The sequence below is a fragment of the Sebastes umbrosus genome, chromosome 12, assembly GCF_015220745.1.
Source record: "Sebastes umbrosus isolate fSebUmb1 chromosome 12, fSebUmb1.pri, whole genome shotgun sequence".
Lineage (NCBI taxonomy): Eukaryota > Metazoa > Chordata > Actinopteri > Perciformes > Sebastidae > Sebastes > Sebastes umbrosus.
Window position 1 is genome coordinate 6894533 of NC_051280.1, and position 27492 is coordinate 6922024.

Here is a 27492-nt window from a genome sequence, read left to right on the forward strand (position 1 = left end):
CTCTTTGTCTCTCACCTTATTGCTCTCTCCGTCCACCTGTCTCTTTCTCATGTCTCTCCGTCTAATCATCTCTCTCTCTCTCCTTTTTCTTTCTTCATTACTTCTTGATGATACCCACCACTCGCTGCTCTCTTTTCACCTCTCTTTCTCCTCCCTCCTCGCTCTTGTCTTATTCATTCTTGTCTCCCTCTCTTCCCCCTCATCTTTTTTCAGCACTTTGATACAGGCTGTCTGCAATTTTAGCCTTTTGGTCCGTCTCTCTGACCCTTATATCCTTCCCCTCTCACTGCTCCTCTCTCTCTCGCTCTACACTCCTCACATATTTGCTCTCGTTCTTCTTCTTCTTCCTCCCGTCGACGCCCCTGACTGCTGTCTTCTCTCACCTTTTTTTTTTGTTTTTGCTTTCACTTCCTCTTTATCCCCGTCTCTTTCGCACTCTTTTTTTCCACACATTCCCCTCCCTTTTAAAACATTTTCTTTCACTTCTTTTCTCTCTCCATTCTCCTCACTCTCTCTATTCTCTTTAACCTGTAAAATCTTTGTATTTGTTTTGCCTCCCTCCTTCCTTTGCTGTCTCTCAGCTGTCTTCCTCACCTTAACTTCTGCCTAAAGGGTGAGGTTTTGTGATGGAAAAATAACCCTGTTAAACAGAGAGAAAAGTTTGGGTGTTAGTGTCTTCATTTGCATGTCACGAGAAAGACACAGCATTTTGTAAGTGATGGCATTTATTTTTATTTCATTTGAGCTTGAACCAATTTCCTTGTGTTTATTTAATACATTACCTTTTTAATTTATGACATTTAATTTACAATGACTGCGCTATAAAAAATATCTCATGTCAGTTGTTTTTAAATGAAGCTTTCATCAAGGAAATTGATTGCTTATCATAAATATGGCAGACAATTATTTAAAGAAATTGCTTAAATAAAAATTTGCATCCTTAGTCCTGACATTACGTTGTCATGGCTGCGTCTGTGTGTGTGTGTGGACACATTCCCACAAACACAACACATGAACAATGCCGGAGTGAAACGTCACACTAGCACACATTCCATGCATAGAGGAGATGGTCTGATGAGATTTTACAGCACCTTGCTGCATTATTTTGCATATTAATGAGAGAAAAACTCATTTTCCCAGAGCTATCATAGCGCCTTAACGCTTCTAATTATTGAATTGAGATTAATACATTAACACATTAATATTAATACAAATACATTAATGCATTACTTAGCCTAATGACCTCATGAGTATAACTGGTTCTGTTTGATATATTTGACTGTTTTCCAAACAACCTGTTACCGCCGATGTGTCTCTCGCTCTGATTGGCTTTCTCCGATCACCTTTCAGATCTCACTCGCTGATCGGCTCTCAATCTGGTTCCAAATTGTCACATTTAAAGCGTCCTGGTGGCCCCAAAATCGCACACGATGCGAAGAGATTAACATCCCTAAGCTTCGCACGCAGGATTTTGGTGGCTCAGATAATTAGCAGCCACTCTGTCTGATCTTGAAAATCAGCTGCGATGGTCAATATAATCTGCCCATAGCTTAAACCCCTATCAGTGTTTCTTCTGCACAGGGAAAATATTTATCAGCTTGCCAAAGCCTTTTAATTAATGCAGAAATAAACGGAGAAACAAACAGCAAAACATCCCCGTTGAAACATTTGGCTTTTGGCACAACGTGGGCATCCGACCAAAAAGAGGGGGCGTGTTTAACACTTTGCTAACTGGTTGAGTAGAAGAGACGGCAGCAGCAGACATAGTTACTCACGAGTAACGATAAATGTAGTGTGGAGGAAAAAATGAGTTAATGCGTTGACTTCCAAAGCATTTGGCAACAAATGGAGGGCAGCTGCAGGTCCTGAAACAGCCTGAACATGCCTTCAATTTGATTGCCTGTATTCATGCCCTTTTTTAAAAGCTCCAAGTTGAGTCTTGTACTGAGTATACATCTCCAAGTTTGTTGTATTTAATTCAATGTAACCTCCTGACAATCCTCTGATTGCTACAGCAGATGCTGCTTATATGCAGATCGGCAAATAACATCATCTGTTTTTTTTATCTTGAAAAACCCTCATTTATAATTCGCCTTTTCTGCCTCTTCATTATTTCTTTCAAAAGGTGAAGAACGACTCTGTGGTGTCTTGCGTCCTGGACGCGGAGGCGGTGGCCTGGGATCGTGAGAAGAAACAGATCCAGCCCTTCCAGGTCCTCACCACCCGTAAGAGAAAGGTGAGCAATATAATAATAAGATCGGAGAAAGGATGAGTGAAATGCTCAGGGCGTTTAAAAGGGTAGAAGGTAGGAGATGATGAGAGGAAGAAAAAGGGAAGTGAAAAGGTTGAAGAGAGAAAACAAGACAGAGATGAAGACCAGAAGGTAGAGGAGAGGTAGATAATAGAGTGAAATGATCCGGCAGACGGAGGGAGATGGACGGAAAGAGAGCAGACAGAAAGAGGGGGGAGATTGATAAGTGGGAGAGAGAAGAGTCAAATGGATCGAGGAGAGAGGAGGGGGATGTGAGATTGCAAATGTCAGCGAGGTGTTTTTTCAGTTTTGATCAGAATAACGGCCTCTTTCCACTACACCAATCACATTAGAGCGAAACAGCTCCCTTTTACTTTGTCTCTCTGTGTGTGCGTGATGACATCCTTGAAAATTAGGAAAGGTGAAATGAGAGTGCCCATACGGGGGAAGACGATGACGAAAATGATTATCCTGATGATTTCTTTTGCTCGATACCGTTACCGCCGCTACCAAATCATGATTATTTGTAATGATGGTTCGATGCACAAACTGATTGTACTGCCCTTCGGCCATTTTAGTAACAACATCTCCACTGTTTTACTACCAAGAGCGCTCTTGCTGAAATTAAAAATCTCAGATGAGGAGATGAAACCTGATATGGACTAATTAAACATCATTAATTGGCGGAGGGGGGAAGTAATGAGGGAGTGAAAATGAGAAGTGGGGAATCTTTCAGGTTTGAAGACTGCTGAGGATTTTGTTGTAGACACTGGCAAATGTATTTTATATTCTTGATCACATCCCTTTACTACTCAAAGTTTTGGGGTATCATTAAATTCTGAAAGTGTTTTCTTGAAGAAGTACTTGATGAGAACGAAGAGAACTTAGCCTAATTATAACGTGAGTGTATACTAAGTGGAGATATGCTCATCATTAAGTACAAACAGGTCGATCCACAAAAGCTGTTCCTTACATTAGGTAAGGATTGGTTATTCAGGATGAAACTGTGGGATTCGAAATGATTTACATTCGATAAGTTGATTCGACGTTGGCTTTTAATTCAATAAAATGCTATCGAAGCCCGTCTCTAGTTATGCTACAGCTCGTCGTGCTGCAGTGATCTCCTGTTTGCGTAGTTGATTGCTTTTGCCTAAAAATCAACCAGTGTTGGAAATTAACTTTTTTGTCTACCACTTCCACTGAGGCTAGTGGATCCCAAAATCTGCCAGCCACAAAATAGCTATCCTGTATATACATTAGGCTAAGTAATATATATATATATATATATATATATATATAATATAATATTATATATATATATATTATATATTATATATTGATATATAATAAATAGTGTTGTATTTTCCTGGTTTTCAAGGCTGCATCACAGTGATGTAATTTTCTGAACTTCCCAGACTGTTCTATTATTTGCCTTTACCCACTTAGTCATTATATCCACATTATTGATGATTATTTATCAAAAATCTCATGGTGTAAATATTTTACGAAAGCACCCAGTCAACTCTACAATATCGTTGCAATATCAATATCAATAGAGGTATTTGGTGAAATATATCATGATATTTGATTTTCTCCATATCGCCCAGCCCTACCTGGTAAAGCAGCCACACCCTTAATTATGCATAACTTTAAGCTGTAATATATATATATATATATATATATGAAAAGAAAAAGTTCATGCTGGTTCTGATAGAAAGGTATCAGAACACACAGTGAGGAGCAGTTTGTTGCGTATGGGGCTGCGTAGCCGCAGACCGGTCAGGGTGCCCGTGCTGACCTAATGTTTTGGCTGAGCCGTGTATATATACACAGTACCAGAAAAGTTGAAAACCATGAAAATACAACACTTATGCCGTATCACGATATTATGATATTCAAAATCTAAGACAATATCTAGTCTCATATCACGATATCAATATAATATCGATATATTACTAGTACCAGGTCGCTAGCTGCTAGCAGTCTCCTCTGCTGCGTCATCCGGGCTTGCCTCAGCCCATTATTGGATTAGCTGGGAGTTAGGCTGTGTCATCTCTGCCAATATGGCGACGGCCGGACCCACCCTCTTTTAGCTTCACAACGGCTCTTCAGAAATGGATGATGTCACGTAGATTACGTCCATATTATATACATCTATGATCAAAACGTATTGTGTGTATTCTTGAGGCCTAAGAAACGTGTTGAGTCCCTCTCCTGTCTTATGAAACACTTGCAAACATTTTTTTTTTTTATCATTTTTGTTTCCATCCATAGTTACTTGCTAGCAGTCCTCTTCCTCCCTGCCTTTGTTGTTTTAATGGTTCAACCTGATTCAGTAAATCACCAGTTTGAAACTATCTTGTAGCGAGGAAGGGAAGGAAGGACTCTACACCTGAACATGGTAATGGATTTACTGATTTAGCCGCTGCAACTCGATCTTTGAATTCAATAATCACTTTGGTGTAGTTATGGAAAAGTTATGGAATTTTACATCAGGGCCACAGGGGGAAACGGTATAATAAGGCAGAGCGGAGACAGACTGACTGGAGTAAACGAGCGTGGAATAAACAGGATGAGGTGCAGGAGAGGTGAGAGCAGGATATGGAGGAGCAGGAGAGGTGAGTGAAGGGAGTCGAGGAGCGAGAAGTGATACGCCGGAAGAGAAGGTTGAACACAACGAGGAGGTGCGATGCTGTTAAGAGGTAGATGGGGAGACTGGGTGGGCGGGGTGCTTAACTTTCAAGAAGAAAGGGAGGGAAATCAAAGAGCTCTTTGTAACAAAGTCCCAAGGTTGGATGTAGCGATTTGTGAATAAGACGCGTCTATTTGCATATTTTTGTCAAAGAAAAAATATGAAATAAGTGTGTTTGTGTGTTGTTCCCTCCCTGCAGGACGTGGATGCCTCCGAGATCAAAGTCCAAGTGTGTGTGTACGCCTTTGACCTCCTCTATCTCAACGGCGAGGTAAGACCTGGTGCTGATGAGGAAAATATTACCCAGAGATCTCTCTCTCAAAACGCTCCTGTTGTCATTTAAAACAGGTGTGCGTGCGCGTGTTTATTGTTTGTCAGCGTGCCTGCACGCTCGTCGCCCCGCTGAGACGCCAACGATGTACCTGAATGCCAATGACGGTGCTACTGGAGGCCGTAACTAGATAATGATTGTAACGCTCATTGTAATTCCAGCGGAGTATGTCTGAGACAGTCTGTGTATGTGTATGTGTGTGTGTGTGTGGGTGTGGGTGTGGGTGTGTGTGGGTGTGGGTGTGTGTGTGTGTGGGTGTGGGTGTGTGTGTGTGTGTGTTGTGGGTGGTAACTGTGAATGGGCGTGGGATCGAGAGTCTGTATGATTCCAACCAAATAATACACAATTTTCAAGCTAATTTCCTAAAAGTCAGCCGAAGAAAATGCAAATCAGTGGATGTTACCATCAGCCAATGCCGGGGGAGTATTCCCAAGTGGACGGAAACAAAATTACCGAATTAAAAGAGCACCAGTGACTCTTAAGTTGTGCCATTTCAATGCTGCTTCCCACCTAATGTGGCATTTATGTAAAATGTTATGAATTAATTTGTCTCTGTACGTACTCTGTCTTTTTTTGGGCTGTTGCCCTTTTTTATTCATTCATTTATTTATTTTTTAATGATTTTCTCTTTTCTATAAATGTTGAGTGTCCAGTTCCCCGTGCTCGGCAGTTCTTGCCACTGCTAACTCTCTTGTTGGCCTGGGGGAACGCTCCGTGCCAACACAGTGCCAAGGTCATGTCCTTGCTACTATTTTTGGGGAATTTGGCAGGTTTAAAGACCAGAGGAGGAGTCAACATTCTACAATTAAACACATATTACATGTTGTTTTTTTTAAGACTGAATGTAATAATTTCACATACTTTTTTTTAGAAATGTCAAAGTTAACGCGTTAATGCAAATTTGTTTTAACGGCACTAATTTCTTTAACGCATTAACGCAACTTACGATTTTTTTATTAACATCTAGAGACTAGAAAACCTAAAGAATCCATTGGTATCAACCATGTCATACTAGCTCGTCACAAAGGAGGCCAAATAACGCTCCAAACTTGCGCTAAATTTTGGCAAGGAAAAAACTGGCATGGCCATTTTCAAAGGGGTCCCTTGACCTCTGACCTCAAGATATGTGAATGAAATGTGTTCTATGGGTACCCACGAGTCTCCCCTTTACAGACATGCCCACTTTATGATAATCACATGCAGTTTGGGGCAAGTCATAGTCAAGTCAGCACACTGACACACTAACAGCTGTTGTTGCCTGTTGGGCTGCAGTTTGCCATGTTATGATTTAAGCATATTATTTTAATGCTAAATACCTTTGAGGGTTTCTGGACAATATTTGTCATTGTGTTTTTTTTTTTTCCATTTTGATTTTGCGTTGTTAATTGATTTCCAATAATAAGTATATACATATATTTTAAATGAAGTTTCGAATGTCTGTCATATGTTAGGACATCATCAACCTTAAAACCTGCCCGAACCTGAGATAGTTTCTTGTACGCTTACCCGTACCCGCAGCAACCACTGGAGTCTAATTCTACAAATAGTATAATACTAATAATATTAGTATTGTATCATCATCATCTTCATCATCGTAAAGCAAAATATGTATAAAATGAAAATATAAGGGGTTTTATGGCAGTGTGAGTAAAACTGGCACAGCTCGACCATTAAACACACACCAGAGACGGACGACGCGTTAAGAAAATACACACCTTTTGTTTTTTATTCATGCACACATATTGGCAGCATCTTGACGTGCATCATCGTGGATAAACGATCCTATTTTCCAGCGTTGATGCTTCTCAGAGATAGCTAGCATTTAGTAGCGTGCAATATTTCCCTCAGGAGTTGGTAGAGACCAAAACAGAGCCAAAAGAAGAGTGTATAAACAAAAACACAACTCCAAATAAATGGTAATGTTACTCCGTGTGTGGTGGATGTGTTTCGCCATATCAACTTTATAAGGTAGCCTGTTTCCTCTTGGGTCCAGAAATCCATTAATGCAGTTTGAAATTCTCAAAAAAAATGTATTCTAGTCAGAAAATGTCCTCAATGGGTGGTGGGGTGCTATGGAGGAATTTGGACTCATGATGACTTCATCATTTCCAAAATCTTTGATACAAATGAAGAAAGACAAAGAATAAGAGGAAGCAGTCCCTGCAACGTCATGAACTTTTAGTCTTTCCACCTTTTTATAGTTGGATATAGACAGATGTAGGTGCTTTTCAATTTAGGCCATAGACTAGTTAGTTAGTTTTTTAATATGTAGGGGATTTTGCAGCCATTTCATTGATTTATTTAATAGTTAAATTACCCTAAAACCTACCGTAGGTGGTTGGAAACCATACAGATTGTGAAGTGTGAAGACTGTGTTTGTTTCTGCTGGTTTGAGACTGTGTGTTTGTGTGCGTTTGTGGGTGTTTGAATGTGTCCAACGCTGTCGTGACTGTGTGTCTGTGAGTATACTCTGAGACTGTGTGTGTGTGTGTGTGTGTGTGTGTGTGGGTAGCTCGTTGGGATGGCATTTCATCCTTGTCATTGCAAGGCTCCAAGCTATGAAGAGGAAATGGTTGTAATGATACAGTTTGTAATGATGTGTCTGTTTTTGTGTCTGTGTTTGTGTGTGTGTGTGTGTGTGTAGTCCCTGGTGCGACAGCCGTTGTGTCGGCGTCGGGCTCTGCTGAAAGAAAGCTTCTCGGAGGTGGAGGGAGAGTTTGTGTTCGCCCGATCCATCGACTCCGACAACACTGACTCCATCGCAGAGTTCCTGGAGCAGTCTGTCCGAGGTGTGTGGGTGTCTTCATCATTGTGTGTGTTAGACGGAGACACACTTTCTCATTTGTTTTCCCCTCCTGCTGTCCCCGTGCGTCTTGAACCTTTTTGTTTGTGGGTGTGTTGCGTGCAAGTTTCATTTCATTCGTGCCCTCGCCTGCTGCCTTCATGTGTAAATTGTGTGTGTGTGGTAGTTGTCTGCTTGTTTTCCTGCCTGCTGCCTCTTTGTTTGACCTGCATGTTGTATTGTGTGTTTGCCTCAGTGTGTGTGCGTGTGCGTGCAACAGAGACCGAGGAATCTGTGAGTTGTGTAATTAGGTTTTTCTTGTGTTGTGTCCCCAGACTTTGTCTACTGTCCCTCTTTGTGTCCTGAACCTTTTTGTGTGAGTCTCAGAAGGAGACAAAGACCTTCCATGTATCTGAAAGATAATCTGTTCATTTCCTTTCTGCACGACTAGAATCGTGTTTTGGTGTATTAATGTGTGTATGTGTATGTGTGTGTGTGTGTTGTAGACTCCTGCGAGGGTCTGATGGTGAAGACTCTGGAGAAAGATGCCACCTATGAGATTGCCAAGCGCTCTCACAACTGGCTCAAGGTGTGTGACACAGTAGTAACTGAGATACACTTTACACACATCATAAACCTGGGCACGCACTGACCCCAACACGTGTGTGGAAAACGTATGTTCTCTTATGACACAAATGCATTCAAGTGAGCACACACGTTTCAAAGTTAACGCAATAATAACACAACGCTAATTCGTTTTAACACCACTAATTTCTTAAACAAATTAATGCAATCAATATTTCAGAGGTTGGACGGTCTCAGTTTTAAAGCTAGAGATAACTGGTCTCATGTGAAACTAGACTGGCTAAATAACGCTCCAAACTTAAGCAAAATTTTGGCGAAGAAAAACTGTCTTTGCCATTTTCAAAGAGTTTCAGAATTCCCACGAGTCTCCCCTTTACAGACATGCCCACTTTATGATAATCACATGCAGTTTGGGGCAAGTCATAGTGAAGTCAGCACACTGACACACTGACAGCTGTTGTTGTCTGTTGGGCTGCAGTTTGCCATGTTATGATTTGAGCATATATATTTATGCTAAATGCAGTACCTGTGAGGGTTTCTGGACAATACTTGTCATTGTTTTGTGTTGTTAATTGATTTCCAGTAATAAATATATACACTCATTTGCATAAAGCAGCATATTTGCCCACTCCCATGTTGATAAGAGTATTAAATACTTGACTAATCTCCCTTTAAAGTACATTTTGACCAGATAAAAAAATGTGCAATTAAGTTGTGATTAATCATGATTAACTACGGACAATCAAGCACTTAATCGCAATTAAATATTTCGATCCGATTGACAGCCCTAATTTTTTCCATTTCATTATTCTTGTTGATGTAGTGCAAAATACAAATAACAGAATCTTTTAAATGAAAAACTTAAGCATCTTCTTGAGCATGTTTTGTTAGAGTTGGATCTACATGCAGCTGAACCAAAGTGTGAAATAATGACTCTTCATAAGTATAAAGAGAAAATATCTGAACTTGTCAAAGTAACATTTTCCAAACACCATAGTCGGTAACAATCATCCGTTTTAACATTTTCACACAAACTGATTTCATATTTCTGGAGGACAGAGAGGGATTCTTGAAGACCATTAGCTTGACAACATTTTGTTCTTTAGGTAAGAACTCTGTTAATTATGCCCACTGGCATTTAATTAATGCAAAAAAGATTTGTGCTTTTTTAGAGTCATAACGGATCCAATTCTCTTAATATTGAGATGCATTTTTCAGCTTCAATAATGAATATCATCACATTTGTTTGAACTGTATTGTGCTGTGCTATATTTTTGCATCTGTAATTATGAAATATACAGTAATATCTCACATGCTGCCGTGCTCTCCCTCAGCTGAAGAAGGACTACCTGGACGGGGTGGGTGACACAGTTGACCTGTGTGTGATTGGCGCCTACCTGGGGAAAGGCAAGAGAGCGGGCGCCTACGGGGGCTTCCTGCTGGCCTGCTATGACGACGAGAATGAGGAGTTCCAGTCCGTCTGCAAGGTGTGTGTCTGTACAGTGCATGTTTTACTGGTGTGCAACGATGCATCCAACACACGGTTGGATACGATACAGAACACGGGGCTCATGGTTTGTTTCACTGATGATATTTGTAACAAAATTTGAATGAAAACTAATTATGACGGCAGAAATCTCATTATTTATTTATTTATTCCTCCTGAAGCATAAAAGGTGTAAACAAAGGATTTTCAAGTTTAATCCTTTATTAGTTTTTTAGAGTAGTTCAGTTTATCATTTTGATTGCAATTTGCATGATACAGTGTCTTAAATAACAAATGCTGTGTCTCAATTAGCCACGTTCTCACACTTGCTATTTTGAGTGCAGAAGTGTGTTCACGCTGACAAGCATGGCACTATGAGTACCCAAATGGTTTTTGTTTGTTTTTTAAATAGATTTTTTAATGCCAGAATAGATATAATTGCTTAATTAGAGTCTATGCGGAGGTAGAATGAAGTTACCAATTTTATTGTTGTAATCTGAGTAACGTGACGTCATATCCGTTCCGTATCCATCAACCAAAACAAACTGCAGCGAGCCAGAACGAGAAAGTAGAAAACAGCGGAGGGTCCACGTTGATACGACCTGCACCCTCACATGTTAAATCCAAAGTGGTAAACACTACACATCCAGTAAAGTATGGAAACACTTTGGGTTTCACACATTGACAGGAAAAGCAGAGCTAGACGTCACGGCTAAAGCTGAATGCTTACTCTGTCACGTACAGGAAACGTTATCGTAATGCGGTAACGTGCGGTCAAGCCGGCCGTCGCTCTCATCTCCGTGGTCAAATCGTCTGACGCTACAACTGTAGAGCACCAATATACGGACATTTATGTTAAATGCATTCAAACGGCCCCGATGGAGCTGACTGTGGATGTATAAAGAGAACGGAGCTTATGGGGAGGGCTAGCGACGGACTTGGCGAAGATAGCGGAAGTACACACAAATACACAAATAAGGTGTTAACAAAGGGAACTGTATATACAAAATACATGCATAGAAATAAGATTGATAGGATTATATTCACTAGAAGTATAAAACAGGATATGTCCCTTATAAATTAAAAAGAAAATAAACACCCATTTGTGAGGGATATGTCTTTATTCTTTGATTTTTGGGTTGCTGGAAAATTTCTTATAAATAATTCCTGACAATGATCCTGATATATTTGACTTCTCTGACTACATACATGGTGAAAATCAAACATTTTTACTCTATCAATTAAGATATTTTTCAAAGTAAAAGTCCCTAGAAGTGTATGATTCAACTTCTTCCCCATGGTCTAATGTTAAAAAAGTTTGCAGTAAATTGTAATATTGGATTTTAATACTTGTAGAATCGCAATACTTAAAAATCACAATACATATAGAATCGACACCGTAGTATCGTGATAGTATGGAATCAGGAGATAGGCGTATCGTCCCAGCCCTACTGAACAACCACAGAGCCGTTCAGGCAGACTTGTTGCTTTGAAGAAATGAAAAAGTCAGTGTAGCTTTTGGATGATGGTGTGCTTCGCTGTGGCTGCATTACTGTTATCAAACCAAAAAAGATGATCAAGGTTCACACACTTGCCAACCTTTTGTTATTCACTTTATTTTATTAGGGGGAATAGTGCAGATACAAATGTTTAAAACGCCCAGCATCTAGAGTGCCTCTCTGGAGTCGTTCAACCCGAAAGACCCCAAATTACAGATCTTCAAAGAAGCAGATTTTATATTTCTGGTCTGGACAATTTAGTCAATATTTTCAGGCAGAAATTGAAACCTGAAGTTCAAAATATATGTAATTTAATTTAACCGTCTGGCAATTCATATCTTTAAACATTTAACATTTTGGAGGTTAGATGATAAAAATGTGTTAATATTGTGACCAATCTTCAGCTGCAAGATGGCCTATTTTAAAAATATCTAATGTATTGTTCCACCCCTGGTGTTTATCAACTTGTTTCTTCTCTTTTGTGTAATAAGCTTTCCTGATATTTGTATTAAGGAGGTATATAGTGTTGAGTGTTTTCTGTTTACGTCTGTTTCTAATGTGTGTGTGTGTGTGTGTGTGTGTGTGTGTGTGCGCTGCGGGGTGTTTTGGGTGTGTTTTGTTGTATTTAGTGTGTGTTTGTGTGGTTGCTCTGTGTTTGTGTGTGCGCTTTTGAACTGTCACTTTTCCCCTCAAATCTGAGTCGGAGGGAAATCTTTGTGTCTACGTGTGTGTGTGTGTGTGTGTGTGCGTGTGTGTGTGCGTGTGTGTGCGTGTGTGCGTGCGGAGGCGTGACTGGGTGCATCTTAGGATAAGTGGTAAGCATGTATTGGAGCATGCGTGACCACGTTGTGTGTGTTTATGTGAGTGTTTGAGATGATAAGAGCGTGTACAAGCTAGAGTACGACTTCACCACAGAGCATAAATTCCGTCTCTTCTTTGTCCCGCTAAAACCTTCCATCTCCATTTTTTTTTCCCCTTCTGTAACTTTTATGTCTTTATCCATGGAGAAGGGGTTTAGCGAGCAGCGCGGCGCACACACTCTCTCTCCAGCACCGCCCGCTTCACTTTCATGTATTTACACACATTTACACCTGGGAGCTCGCTGGTACAACCGCAGCGTTCTGCTGCCGGCCACTGAGCAGCTCCACTGGAGCCGCTGGAAGTTTTAAGCGCCTGTTAGATTACCGTGTTAACTTTGTCAGTCACTGCTAGTGGATTTTTTCCTGTTCGCACTATTTCTTCTATAAATAAAATCTCATTGGAGGATGTTTTTTTTTTCCCACACTTGAGATGACTATCCTGGATAAGTGAGGCAAGGATGGATGTGATGTTTTTTTAGTACACAACAGAAGATACTACTCGCTGTGTGTGCGTGTTGAAGAGCTCCTGTCTTTTGTCTGTTATTGATTTTCATCTTCCTTTACTTGCACAGCTGCTAGCTTCAGTGTTTGGGAGACCTTCATTTTTCAGATATTCTTCAAAGTAAGAGTTTTTTTTTTTTTTTTACAGTTGCAATTCTTTAAACTTGCAGCTGTAAACAAATGCTGACTGAGCTGCGCAGTGGAAGGATTCAGTCAAACCAGTGAACAACCTCCGGTTCTGAAAAGTGAAGCCAATGCGGAAGTGCCTTAAACCTGCATTCTGTCTAACAGCCAGCAGGGGGCGACTCCTCTGGTTGCAAAAAGAAGTCAGATTGTATAGAAGTCTATGAGAAAATGAGCCTCCTTCTCACTTTATTTATTACCTCAGTAAACATTGTAAACATGAGTTTATGGTCTCAATCACTAGTTTCAAGTCTTCTTCAATACAGCATGATGTTCATTTAGTAAATTATGGTCCCATTTAGAGTCAAATAGACCATAAAGCAGGATGCTTTAGGGCGTGGCTACCTTGTGATTGGCAGGTTGCTACTACGGCGTTGTCCGGTCTGAGAGTTGTCCATTTTTTGTTTTAGAACTTTAAACATTTCAGTGTGTTTTCAGTTCATGGAAGTTGCTTGTAACATTTTGGTCGCTTAAAATATCTTATACAGCGTTCAGTTGTGTTTAGCGACACCCTCTCGTGTCACTTCTGGTTGCATGAAACCAAGATGGCGACAACCAAATACCAAGTTGGCGACGGCCAAAAAGCCAAACTTGAGGCTTTAAAACGGCAGTCCACAAAACCAATGAATGACGTCATGGTGACTGCGTCCACTTCTTATATACAGTCTATGGGGGTCATACCTGTCAGTCACTGTGACCTGATGCATCCAAATACACCAGGTTTTATTAACTCTGTTATTCACTCTATCGGCTCAGATCTTGGCCACATGAAGATGGAGGCATTCCTATCTGATCTCCGTTATGTTTGGATAACTTGGCAGTTACACCTTGTGCTTTCTTAAAGTTGTGTTGGTGGCACATCACCTCCCCCGTGCACAGCAACTTTATCCACATTTAAAAAGTACACATAGGCCTGCAGTCTTCAAAAAAACAGCCAAAATCTGTTTTATTTCATAACGATGTGGCGGACATGTAGCACACAGTCCCCGCTTCTTTTTCCTCTTTCACTTTTCAATGTCAGCCATGAAACAAAGGCAGAAAAAGAAAACAATAATCTTGTTGTCCTTGACACGGTAAACTTCAGGAGCCCTCCGTCTGAGAGGCTCCGCTCCACTACAGCTGAAAGCAGAATTCAACCCAATATTTCCATTTCCCCAAACGTAATCTCAACTATACGTCCTGCAGAAATGTCCTTGAGCGAGACACGAGTCCTCAGCAGATCCAGGAGCAAAACAATGCTGCAGAACTGCTGCTGTGAAGTTCACTCGCAGTTCATATAGACTCCCCTCACGGAGAATAAGAGGAATACTAATGAAATGAAAAAGACAATTAGGTTACAGTCGCAGCAACAGCTTGGCATTCTGACTCTCACCATTACTTTACTTATTACAGGTGCCTGTTGTTTTCAGTTTGCTTCAGTTTCCCAGGAGTCATACATTGGATATTTGGTTGTTATTGGTACTGACATACTGTTATATTAAAGGCAGTGGAAGAAGCTGAAATGTCACATTAAATCCCTGACACCCCATCTAAACAAAGAATTCATTTATTTATTATCTTTGCCATATTTTACAATCAAGACTACTTTTGGTTTGCCTTTTTTGGCTGGACCGCAGAGGGCCCGCCCTAGAAACGCAAAAGTCTGTCACTGACTGAGTGATGAAGTCACACGATTGGTCGACCGAGTCTTGGAGTTTCTATATTGGCCATTGCTTTGTCAAAATGAAAAGGCGGGGAACAGTCTTTAATGCAAATGAGCCCGTCCAGCGCGACGCGTCCGACTCACGAAACTTGGACCAATCTGTGAAACTTGGTGATCTAGTTCTAAAATTAAACAAGATTTAGCAGTGGCGTCGCCTATTTCGGACTTAAAATGTTTTTTCAGACATAGATTTTGGAGGATTGTTTAGACGGAATAACAGAAGGTTTACGAGCAGGCCGTTGTTTCCTGTTTGAAACAGCGAGCAGACAACCAGGGACCAATCAGGTGCGTTCCACTATAGGGTACATCACCGCTTGAATGGCCAGTTGAGTGGAGCAGTGCCTGTCCACCAGTGTTCCTGCCGGACCTGGTGGACATGTACCGCTAGATTTAACATTATAGACACGATCACTGACTATTTGTGTAACAATTTAGCCACAAATTCACAGACTGACTACACACGGTCCAGACATATACTTGGTTTTGTCTGAGTGTTGTTACGCTGCGTTTTCCCAGCATGAGTGTTTGCACCATAGAAATAGACATTATATAATGCATAATGGACATTGAACGGTTTTTCATGGTCATCTGACTCGTACAAAAGAAAGTGGTGTGGTTGTTGTTAGTTGTTATGGTGACATAACGTTACCGGTAGCTTGTCCTTCTCTCGAGTGGTGGGGAGTGAGGACGAGGGACTGTGAGACCCAGCACTGCCGCTGCCCACCTGCCTGCTGTTAGCTAGCTAGCTGGCTTGCTAATTCCACCATGCTGTAATGCTACACTGGTTACAGAAAATGAGCCAAACAAAGTTGTCACTCATCAGGCGATAGCAATGTGCTTTCCTCTGCTGTGAGAAGAGTGTGTGGATGAAGCATTAAAGTGTCAGAAGGCAGTATATTTTTGGCATCATTGGGCAAAAATTCCATAATAACCTTTCATCATATTGTAATTCAAGTGTTCTGAGAGAAAACTAGACTTCTGCTCCTCCTCATGGCTCTGTTTTCAGGCTTTAGAAAATCTAACCTGTGATGGGAGACTTTGGCCAATCACAGGTCATTCAGAGAGAGAGCGTTCCTATTGGTCATGTGACCGGAACTTGGTGTTCCTTCATCAGATTTTACAATCAGCGTCACAAACTTTCTCATTTTACAGCTAAACCGTGCACTACAAGATGTTTCTGAAAACATTTGAGGAGAGAAATAGGCATTACAGTAACAGAATATTGATTCATATTTGATCAGCGCTGCCTAGTTTGACCGTTTGGTCGGAGTTCGCGAGCGATTGACGGCCGGCTCTCATAGACAGCAGATGGACAGCAGATCCCAGGTCAGCTCTGACTGCTTGTTTTCCTCCGGTCTGTGAAATCTTGCAGATGCCGTTCGGAGCACCGGAGGACACAGAAGCACATGATTTTTTTCAGATTACCTGTCTCATGTACTACTGTCAGGATACAGCGACCGTTTTATAAAAATAACTTTTTGTTTAATCATATTTGCTCCAATCTCGCCTACTTCAGCTTTAAGTTGTTAAATTGTACTCATTTATTCTGCCTCTCTGTGCTTCGTAACGTTACTACTTTGTTACTGCAAAATTTCACCTCACTGAGTCCTCCACTTGCCATAAGTCGGTTTAGTTTATACAGATGTTAGCCTGCCACAATGGTCGCAATGGCAACGGTACACCTAAAAAAATGGCCGCCGCAGTGGCTCAAAACAAGGCGTGCGATGTCGTCCATTCAAATACAACAGAAACTTAAGCCCGGATAACAAGAAATGAAATTGCAAACAGCGGTTAAAATGTTTGCGTACCACCCAAAATGTGTTTGTAGAATTGCACTACAGTTGGCTCGGTAGAGGACTTGGCCTGGTAGATTAAACTGAATGAAGGAGCCACAAATAACTCTACATCTTGTTGTGGTGACGGCAGCATCAGGAACATAAAGCCTCTGGTGGACACCTTCAGAATACGCCTTTAGTATACATCTGTGAGCTGTAAAACGCCGTATTTGCATGATATACCAGCCTTTTTTTCTTTCCCTTTTCTGTGCATGTCAGCCCGTTGGGTGAGTCTCGTGTCTCAGCGGGTTCAGGTCTTTTGAGAGGTGACATGACGCTTCAGGCAAAGTACGAAGACGTGGTGTAGGGGGGGGAGGATTTGCTTGCTGCTCTGTGTTTTGCTGCTCGCTGCCAAACGTCTGCTGTCTCACCATGAGGGAATATGTGTATATCCGAGTGTGTGTGTGTCTTATATCCTTTCGTCTCTTCCAGATCGGGACAGGCTTCAAGGATGAAGATCTGGAGCAGCATTACAAGTTCTTAAAGGTAACGCGGCACAGCTCCGACTGTCACACTCACTTGCTCGGTAAAAAAAAAAAAAATCACAACTCGACACTTGTTTTCCCACACTGACGCCTTCATATTTTAAATTCATAACGGGGTTTTTTTAATGTTCTGCAGCGACGGGGACTTCACTTCTTCATTTTTTTTTAAACACATTCAGAGTCAATTTTGAGGTTAAAAGAGCCAGAATGAGTGTGGCTTGAGGTCCCTTTTCATTCTGCAAGTAATCATTCCCTCATTTAATTCTTCATTCATTCCAACTTTCCAGATCTAAATGGAGACTTTCATACCCAAAATGAGATGGACAGCGTGCAAATATATACTTCTGAAATACAACTCAAATACTGCAATCGTTTTAAAGTGACACCTCCGGGGTACATTTAAGCTGCCAGAATGAGAGAAGTCATAGGAATAAGCTCAGGTATTACACATAGTGCCTACTATTCTGAACATGCCATATATCGCCTAAGAGAAATTACAAAAAAAAATGGACATAGTTTGGCTTTAAATGACGTGCATTTGCTTGAATATATTGGCCAGAGATCATAAAGTACGGCTGTTTCACCATTGAAAATCTGCATTTGGAGTAACTGTGCAGGCGTGTTCTGAAGTTGGGTAATGAATTGCTTTTTCAATTTACATTTGAAGAGGTTCGTTCCAGAGCAGCAGAGCAGCAGCATTTTGAAGAAATTGACAACTGCTCTCTGAAAACGATAGCTGTTGTGAGAGTCAGAATTCATTTGAGTACTCGTGTTGACTTTATCAGCTACATTTAGAGCTGCTCATACAGAAATAAGCGCAGAGAGGCTTTTTAAAATGCACTCATCTGTTTAGGAAAGCTACTAATTGTGAGGTAATAATCACTGTACGAACCCGCTATACACACTGTGGTGCTGTGGAGTGACCTTAAAGTAATATTTTAAAGGTTAAGGGTTTAGACTCAGTGGTACAAACTGCTGCACACTGCAGAATCACAGTGAAACAGTGATTGAGAAGGCGGTGTAACCTTTTTTTTTTTTCTTTTTTTTTCACCCCGGACCAATACAGCCTGTACTGTAGTGCTTTGTAATGAGGCCCTCCATCTGAAAGTGATGGATGGTGAATTAAGGCGAGCTGCCGGTGTGGCCGTGTTGCTTCGGTTGCAGTGCTGCAGGCCGATGGGAGTCCAGACACGGAGACGATTGACTCTGTTCACTCCTCTGGGTGGCGAGCTGCTGCTGTAACGATGAACACACTGATCCCTTTTTTTTCTCTTTTGTTCTCGTGTTCATTCTGGTACTTTTAACTCGTTGATTTTTCACTAGTTCACATCTTCAACCAGGGCTCCTTTATTCCTTGATAATTCTTAATCTACATAACTCACTAGATTAGATTCATCGCCCACATAAATGACCATTTGTATATCAATTTCTCACCTTGTGTTACCTCGCATTCTTGAAGAAAACTTTGTTTTTCTCGCACGCCTCCACTGTGAACGAAGAATCGACAAACAGCAACTCCTTGATGAATTGAAGTAAATTGGGGCCAGGTTAAAAAACAGCAAAACTAAATCAAAACATCCATTTACAAACTCTCTAACAACTCATGCAGTATAATGATTTACTCAGTCACATTCATGCCAAGTAAAGTCAATTTTACTTGTATAGCCCAATATCACAAATCACAAATTTGCCTCAGGGGCAGTGTTGAATCGTTAACAAAAACTATGACAAAATATATTCATCAACAACCTTTTTTTTTCCATGACTAAGACAACGAGATGGCACTGACGTCATTAAACACTAATGGTGACGATATCAAACCTGCAATATCGTTAAAAGATGAGACTAAAATGTAGTTTAAAAACATTTTTGTCACCTTCCTCCTTCTTTTCCCCTCTCTCTCTCTCTCTCTGTCACTCTCTTTCTCTGTCTCAAACACACAAACAACGCTCTGCGGCGGCGGCGGCGGCGGCGGCGCTCGGTCCGTCTCTGTCCCTCTTGTCTCACACCTCAGTCCTGACAACTGTGCTGCTATAACGCAAGCAAGTTTTGGGGTCGGGTCTAGTTCGGGTGGTTGAGTAACGCATGTTTTTACATGTTGGGTGGGTGGATTGGCTCTCATAACGGACCGGTGAGTGCAACTGAAACGCACATCACTAAAGAACTCAGTCAGGAGGACTCAAACTAACTGCAAAGCTGCACTCTTCATCATTCAATCTGTATTTTTTTTTATGTGAAGTAAATTCATTATAATCTGATGACTAAACAGGACTAAGATTAAATAAAAAAGAGAGAAAACTTTTTCACTGAAATCGAATGACTTTTCGGTGACTAAAACTGGACGAAAACATTTCGAGTTGTCGCCGACTAAAACTATGAAAAAATTACTAAAATGTGACTAAAACTAATAAACATTTTCGTTTTAAGACTAAGACTAAATCTAAAATAGCTGCCAAAATGAACACTGCTCAGGTGGCTTTACAATCTGTACAAGATACAACACTCTCTTCTTTACAGTATGACCCTCTCATCGGATGCATCTTCGCTAAAACCTTACTATTAAAACACTTCTAGCATAAACAGTCTCACGTTTGTGCTGGCGTGCCACTCATTCGCAGGAGTCCAGATGAGTCCGAAGTGTTTTAAATAGCAAGGTTTTAGTGAAGATGCATTATTTTGCATACTGCACGAGTTGTGTGAGAGTTTGTAAACGGATGTTTTGAAGTAGTTACTGTTGTTTAACGCGGCCCCCATTTACTTCAATTCATCAAGACCTTTCCTCCGTTTTTGATTCTCCGTTCACCCTCGAGGCATGCAAGAAGAACAATGTTTTCTTCAAGAGTTCAAGGTAACGCGCGGTGAGTAATCGATACACAGATGGTCATTTTGTGGGTGAAGTATTCCTTTAAGTGGCCACTGAGAGGCTGCTGCTGCTGCTGAGGGATTTTGCTTTTGATGTTACAGAATCTCCACTTTTTCATCCAAACGAGAAGTCAAACTTTTCTAGCTGGCTATTAATGCTGCATAGTCTGCAGAAAACTGTGCGTTTCCCCCAGCAACAACACCTGTACTTGATTATAATTACTCTCCTTGAATAAGTCTCTTTGCATATGCCCTCAAGATGGATGCTTCACCCAACGCTCGGAGGTGTAAATGACACAAATATTTGCATATAAGCGAAACGGCTCCTACACATTATAATGATCTAGCAGGTTTTTAGTAAAATGACATCGTTATATTTTATAACCATAAAGACAAAGAGACAGATTTCATGTGGATCACGTCTAGTTGATTCCCGACCTGTCAGAAAAAAAAGCATATATAGGTGTATCAACTAACTGGTGTCTATCAAGCGGCGATGTTTTATAAGACTCTACACGCCTACCAGCTCACTCATTGTAATTCACTCTGTAGAAGAGTGTCACTTGAATGTCTACATTATAAATAATGTGTGAGAGAAAAACCAGCACCACTACTGCTGGAGCCCTCTTTTCCCAGCATCACTTAACTATGACCCAGTTCTGTGGACACTGCAGCAGTCTAGTTAACACTGCACCGTTCCCACAGAGTCACATTCGCTGAAATGGTTGTTTCACGCCAAAACAAGATGGGTATCATTTTGTAAATGTGTGACACCTACGCTGACAGAATGATTGCTCGTGTCAAAGTTAAAAAGACACTATTAAATATTGTAGAAGTTGACAGTTTTTCTCGCTTTGCTCACGGAACAGGGAAACAGTTTGGTGGAGGTGGATGCCTGAGCTCAGCTGCAAGGTTATTTATGATTTTTTTTTTTTTTTTTTTTTTTTTTTTTTTTTTTCCCCCAAGAGGTGAATATCGGGTAACAAAAAAAAAAAACGTGCATATCAAGGTGTTTCTGAATGAAATCTTTCATGTAGGTGTATGATAATGTGGTTTTGAAAATCACCCTCTCATGTTGGCCCTCTGGCAAGCAGGTATCATCTGAATATGAGAGTGTTCAGACGCTGTGCGGTCTCTCGGGAATTGTGAGGCGGCAGCAGGATTCAGGAGGGCAACCGAAACCCCTCTGTCACTGTCTCTTTATCAGGGTCTCCGTGAATGCTTTGCCCTAGTTTTTATTTTTGTTTTTGGAGTCTGTATGCATCTACACAGTGTGTATACTATGTGTTTTTTTTTTTTTTTATTTCAAAATGTGAGGATGAACTGCTTTTCTTTGTTTCATGTCATCATAAATTGAATATCTTTGAATTTTTGAGACATCACTTCAGGCTCTAGGAACTTGCGATAGGCTTTGCTTGCAGTTTTTGTGCCACAATAAACATTTTAAGAGGACATATCATGAAAAAATCACTTTTTCAGTGCTTGTGCTCATACATTTGGGTATCCGGAGTGCCTACCGACCCACAAACTGTGAAATAAGAACAACCCAGTCAGTTTTTTTTTGTGGGCTGCCTCGATCAGAAAACATGTGATTCAACAAGCCGTTCAGATTTGGCCCCCCTTCCTATGTCACATGCAGGCTCATTAGAATGTGTCGCCCACAGTTTGAGAACTACTTTTGCAAAGGTGAACTATATTTTTCACTGAGCATTTTAAGGAGTCTTAATGCCCAGACACAACAACCCGACATCAAAGAGCTAGCGGCGATGAAGACCGACTGTTGCGTCGCCTCCGTCTTGGCCGACAAGTTGCATTTGAACATACCTCAAAGACTACAGCCGACGCCCAGTTAGCACGTACGTTCTGCGCCTGCGTAAGAGGAAATAACTCTCCACACCAGCAGGCGGCGGTAGTCTGTATTCATCATTCAAAAAAGGGAAACAGGAAGACCGAGGATGGCGGATATACAAGCCGTTGTTATGATACATACATGAAACAAAGCGGCATCTGCCGACCATTTTCACACCACTCTCACTCACCACTTGGCGTCATTCCAGATGGCCATGTCGCTGTGAAATTATCCGTGTATTGGAACGATCAGATGAAAAATGGGAAGCGCCCTCTGTGTTTTTCCTCTCGACTTTACTCGTTGGCTTGCTTTACTCACTTCCGTTTCTCTTCTCGGATTCGCTTAAGCTGAACAGCCAATCCGAGTCGTTGCACTCACTGACGAGCTCCACCACGGCGTGTTGAATCGGTGGCGGTGCTCGTCAAAAACCTCAGACACGGGCAGACTAGAGCCAACGTTGTGGGACACGCCACAAAAACTAGTCCGACAGACGCTCGCCGACGGCCCCAAACTGTCCGACGGCCGACCGTCGGCTTCGTGTGTCACGGCCTTTAAAGAGACAAGCGCTAAAACGGAGCGTTTCAGATATACAGTACAGGTATAATATACAGGCATATTCAGACACAGTATGAGAAAAATAATGTTTTTTTTTTAACATTAAAGGATGTTAACATGTTCTAGTAGAAACCCAAAACACAAATATGAAACTGAAAATGAGCATGATATGTCTCCTTTGATGACATTCGTAATGAAAATGTTCATTATCTATTCAATTTTCTTCAGGAGCACATTCTGCCGAAGCCCCGTGCCTACTACCGTATCGACCAATCAGCAGAGCCCGACGTGTGGCTGGACGCCATGCAGGTCTGGGAAGTGAAGTGTGCCGACCTGTCGCTGTCGCCCATCTACAAGGCCGGCATGGGATTGGTCAGTTCAGCCTGTTAATCCCGCCTCCCTCCCCCCCTCCCCCTCCCCATGTGTTTCCACTGATAGATTCTGCCTGTTCCGGTCTGTCGCCTACAATGAAAAGTCACAATTAGCGCCTCTTAATTGAGTTATTAAAAATGCTGTAAAAGATGCTGGATTTAATGGAACAGATTCTTGTTTATTTATTACCCGTAGTTTGACTGCACGTTGGACTCGCAGTCCCACAGCGCACATAAAGTGTTTGCCATATACATTAACAGTATTCAACTCTCATTTTAGCCATAGTTGAAGTGAAATGGCACTGAGATGGATGAATTCTACCCGTCTGAAAACATTTACAGGAAGAAAGACAAATGTTTTCCAAACTTTTACTGTACAGAAAATGTCATAAAGGTGCAAGACGTTGTATTTCATTGTCAAAAAACCTTAAATTTACTACTTCAACACTTGAATTTGAGTTAGCTGGATGAGTTGTTTGCTGTAAACAAGCGAGACCATTGCTAAGATGCGTATTAATATCTTCTAGGGCTGTCAACTGATTAAAATATTTAATTGTGATTAATCACACATTTTTTATCTGTTTAAAATGTACCTTAAAGGGAGACTTGTATTTAATACTCTTATCAACATGGTGTCATGTAATGTCTGCATACATATAATCCATCAAATATCTTTAATGCAATTATTCTCTTTCAACTTCCTTCTGGTTATTAAAAAAAAATTAAAATGTGCAATGCATCCATATTTGAAGGTAACAATAGAATCTGAGAGGTAGTTGAATGGAAAGTAGGACAAGAGATTAATAATCATTATTTTTTGTAATAATTGATTCAATCTTTGATGTTTTAAAACCTTGAACTAGTGAGGATTTAATCGCTTTCAAAGGCTGACAGTCAGAGACACATCGAGGGAGTTACCGTTTTCAGTACAGCACGAGCAACAGAGGACAAATGCTCCCATGCATCAGTGGTTGTGTACTGGATACTGACTGTGATTCTGTCTGCCCTCAGGTGGATCCAGAAAAGGGCATTTCTCTGCGGTTCCCCCGCTTCCTTCGGATCAGAGATGACAAGAAGCCCGAGGACGCCACGACTGGAGCTCAGGTACATCAGATCACCTGTACTGGGGATGAGCCTGGTTGGAGGCTAAAAAAAACAGGAGTGTGAAATCAGCAGTGCAGGAGAGTATAGGATAACACCAGATCCACATTTCAAGCATCAAATCCCATCTGTAGAACGTGTGGAGGTCAAACAGGTCGGCCTTGTGCAACATAATAATGACTGTAAACTATATATATATAAGTGTCTGCTTCGTACAGCAGCAGCAGAGTGGCAGGAGTAAACTTTCACTTATCAAATGACGAGAGTAAGGCATGTTCACCGACAAGACGATGGCGGAGAATTTGGAAAAGCAAAAGCGACTTTTTTTTTAAGATAATTTTTGAGGCTTTTATTGGATAAAACAGACGAAGACAGACAGGAATGGCGGAGAGAGAGAGGGGACGACATGCAGCATAGTAACCTGGATAACCTAGCTGGATTCTTGCGATGTCACGAGATCACGCGAGAATGGGCGGGATCAATGTCACACGAAAATCTATCTAGTCAGGCTTCAAGTAATGAGTTTGTGGCCGGCAAGCCAGATCACAGGCCAATCAGCATCCTGTTACTGGCAGCTACGGGCGTGGCTTTTAGGTGTGTGAGACGACACAGAGAAGTGACTGTTGGTTCTAAACAACAACGGCGGCTCCTGAAGAGGTTAGCGTGGATGCTGCCATAGCATCAGTTCTATCAGAACTGGAGATAATTTCTTCATTGAAAGTAGAACAAAGAACGGCACTGAAGGCTTTTTCTCGATGGAAAAGATGTTTTCGCTCTTCAATTTCAATCAATTAATTCTATTTATTGTCATCCTGCCAGGCAGAAAGAAAGTGCGTTTCCCAGGATCAGTGCAACACAAATAATAAATAGCAGACACACGGTACTTAATAGTACTAAACAATAAAATAAAATAGTACACTAATCACATCAAATGAACATTAGACACAAACACACTCTCGAGCTCAAAATAATGGTTAAAACAATAATTAAAAAAATGATAAAATCCAAGTTAAAAGTGTTCAGCACAGGTGCAGAAATGCATCAGAGTACAGGTGACTAACTGTTTAGTATCCTGACAGCTTGGGGGATGAAGTTGTTAAGTAGTCTAGTTGTTCTCGCTCTGATACTCCGGAATCTTCTCTTCTTCTGCCCGAGTTTGATTGACAGATGGTTCATCCAATCACCTGCCAAGTATTTTTTTGAAAGTGCCTGCCCCTTTTTGCAAACAGTTTCCAATGACGGCTTCTCAGATGGTTCTGTGTAGCAAACCATCTGGAGGGTCAGGTTAGCAGCCCGATCGACCGCATGAGCTACCGGGGCCCCTGCAAAAGCACCTCTTTGGCAATATTTCAACCCAATGCTAACAGGGAACCTGATAACATTAATGAGGCAGTCTGTAAACTTTTGGTATGAAGCCGTGCGGAGGACGGAACAAAACCGAGTCGCAGCCAGATTGCGGCTCCAGAGGCTCGACCAGAGAGGCCAGACACACAGCCACCCTACGTTAAAGATCAACGTAAGCGCTCTACAGATATTGAGCCTCATCGATAAATATCTTTTCTTGTAAAATGTCCGGTCATGAGTTTATTAAGCGGTGGTAAAATGTCCTCGCCGTGGCATCCCCCTCTGTAAACCTGTAGAAGTTCCATCATGTGTTTGTTTGGCCATGCTGCTTTTGAAGTGCCGTGTAGAGATGGTGCATCAACATCACCGTGTTCATCACCTCACAAGAGCTGTCCTGTAAAATTTCAAGGGTGAATAGCACCGCAAGGATGAGCTATTTTTTTTTTTTTTTTTACACTGGCATTGATTCATGTAGTGGCCTCAAACTGCATGACGAGCAAAGCTATATAACAGTCCGGTAAAGCAGCACCTCTGGAGTTCACTGTTGGAGTATGGGTAATATATTGTGCGGCAGCCAAACAGTGAATTATACAGTACAGTAGAGATGTGCAGGTCAGTTGGACCTTCACCTGAATACACACTTATTCAACCATCCAGCAGCAAACACGCCAATCTGTGGTTCTACTCAACACGAAGCCTTTATTACTGTGGGTTTCTCTTATTTCAGCTCAGTGTATGAATGGACACCACAGCCGGTGCAGTGACGATAACTTTTACCGTACATATATTAGGTTTAAATGATTTAAGACGTTGTTATTTTATTTGTTTTTCTCTAACCTGCCCACTGACCCACTAGCACCAGCATCACTTATTCATGATTCAACCCAACCAGCCTGAATTACAAGTCAATGCACACGTCAGTATGTTGTTGTTTATCTGGAATACTTTATACAAACTAACTGGATGACCGTTTCTTGAGAGTCTGTTGAGATTCAAGTTCCCTCAAAGTATAAAGACTGAAACAGCTCTACTCTTTGTACATGTTAGTGCTGAAACTGTCAAGCAACAACTGTCAATCACAATTTCCCAAGGTGACATCTTAAAAATGCTTGTTTTGTTCGACCAAAAGCCAAAGATGTGATGTTTTTTTTGCTAAAATGTAAGAGAAGAAAGAGCAATAAATTCTCACACTGTAGAAGATAAAAGCAGCAAATGTTTGGCCTTTTTGCTTAAAAACAATATTTAATTCTTGAAAGATTATCATCATACAATTAATCAGATTTCAATTAAGATTGTGGCTTCCAACTATATAAAATGTTGATGTGCTGCATTCTGTTTCTCTCGTTTTGTCTAGTGTTATATATCCAGCATACCCCTTTTCCTCTACAGCAGTGTGCTTTCGCCCCGCTCGGCGGGTCAAGGACGGCCACTCGGCGTGGGAGACTCCCCTCGTGGGATACTCTCCCCGGCGCTGGCTGGCCTTCACCAGCCGTGTTTCCTCCGCGGTGGTGCGCCGCAACCGGCTCTAAGCAGCCCTCGCTCAGACCTCGCTGCTTCGTGCTCGCTCTCCCCTCTCTCCGTTTGGGAAGGGACAGAGCTCCGTGCTTCCGGCGCGACTGTCAACTGGGTCAGATTGTCCTCAGTGCAGCCGATGTCAGCGTGACGAAACCCCGTCTCGTTTACCACGCTTTGTGGGTTTGACCTTTTTTGCCACGTCATCACCATTTTTATCTCTACAAGTAATGTGTTAATGGATAAATTGTTTTCAAGAGCACAAAGTTCTTCATGGATCTACATGTAGCCTCTTAATTTTGCTCTCAAAGTGCTCCAGATTGATGAATTTAACTTTAAAATGTAAAAAAAAAGTCAAACATTTGCTGGTTCCCCCTCCTCTATCATTGAAAATTGAATATCATTTAGGTTTTTTTACTTTTCTTTGCATAAAAGTAGATCACTTTGAATTCTGTGAAGTTGTGATGGACATTTGACTATTGCCTGTTTGGCATTTTATGCTACAGTAAGTTCTGTATGTACCATAAAGTATCCCAGAGTCCAAAATCTATGTTGGACTGAATGATGCTTTCCTGTGTGAACTTCAGGACTGACTAAATATCTGAGGATGCTTTTATGTCTGTTTTGTGACCCAGAATACAAAAACATCTGTCTATCAATCCATCAGTGACCCAATGCCGATAAAAAGCTGGTAACGTCTAGCTTT

The 27492-nt window shown here is 41.3% G+C and overlaps 1 protein-coding gene across 1 annotated transcript in view; it reads left to right on the forward strand.

The window, feature by feature from the left end:
• The window catches only part of lig1 (ligase I, DNA, ATP-dependent), a 60261-nt gene that overhangs the window by 31597 nt on the left and 1172 nt on the right, over positions 1-27492 (forward strand). The window contains exons 19-26 of the mRNA XM_037787810.1: positions 2126-2236; positions 5143-5214; positions 7919-8063; positions 8563-8645; positions 9976-10128; positions 17140-17193; positions 22687-22830; positions 23841-23933. Of these exons, the coding sequence (XP_037643738.1) occupies positions 2126-2236; positions 5143-5214; positions 7919-8063; positions 8563-8645; positions 9976-10128; positions 17140-17193; positions 22687-22830; positions 23841-23933 (855 nt within the window). The remainder of the gene's footprint in view (positions 1-2125; positions 2237-5142; positions 5215-7918; positions 8064-8562; positions 8646-9975; positions 10129-17139; positions 17194-22686; positions 22831-23840; positions 23934-27492) is intronic.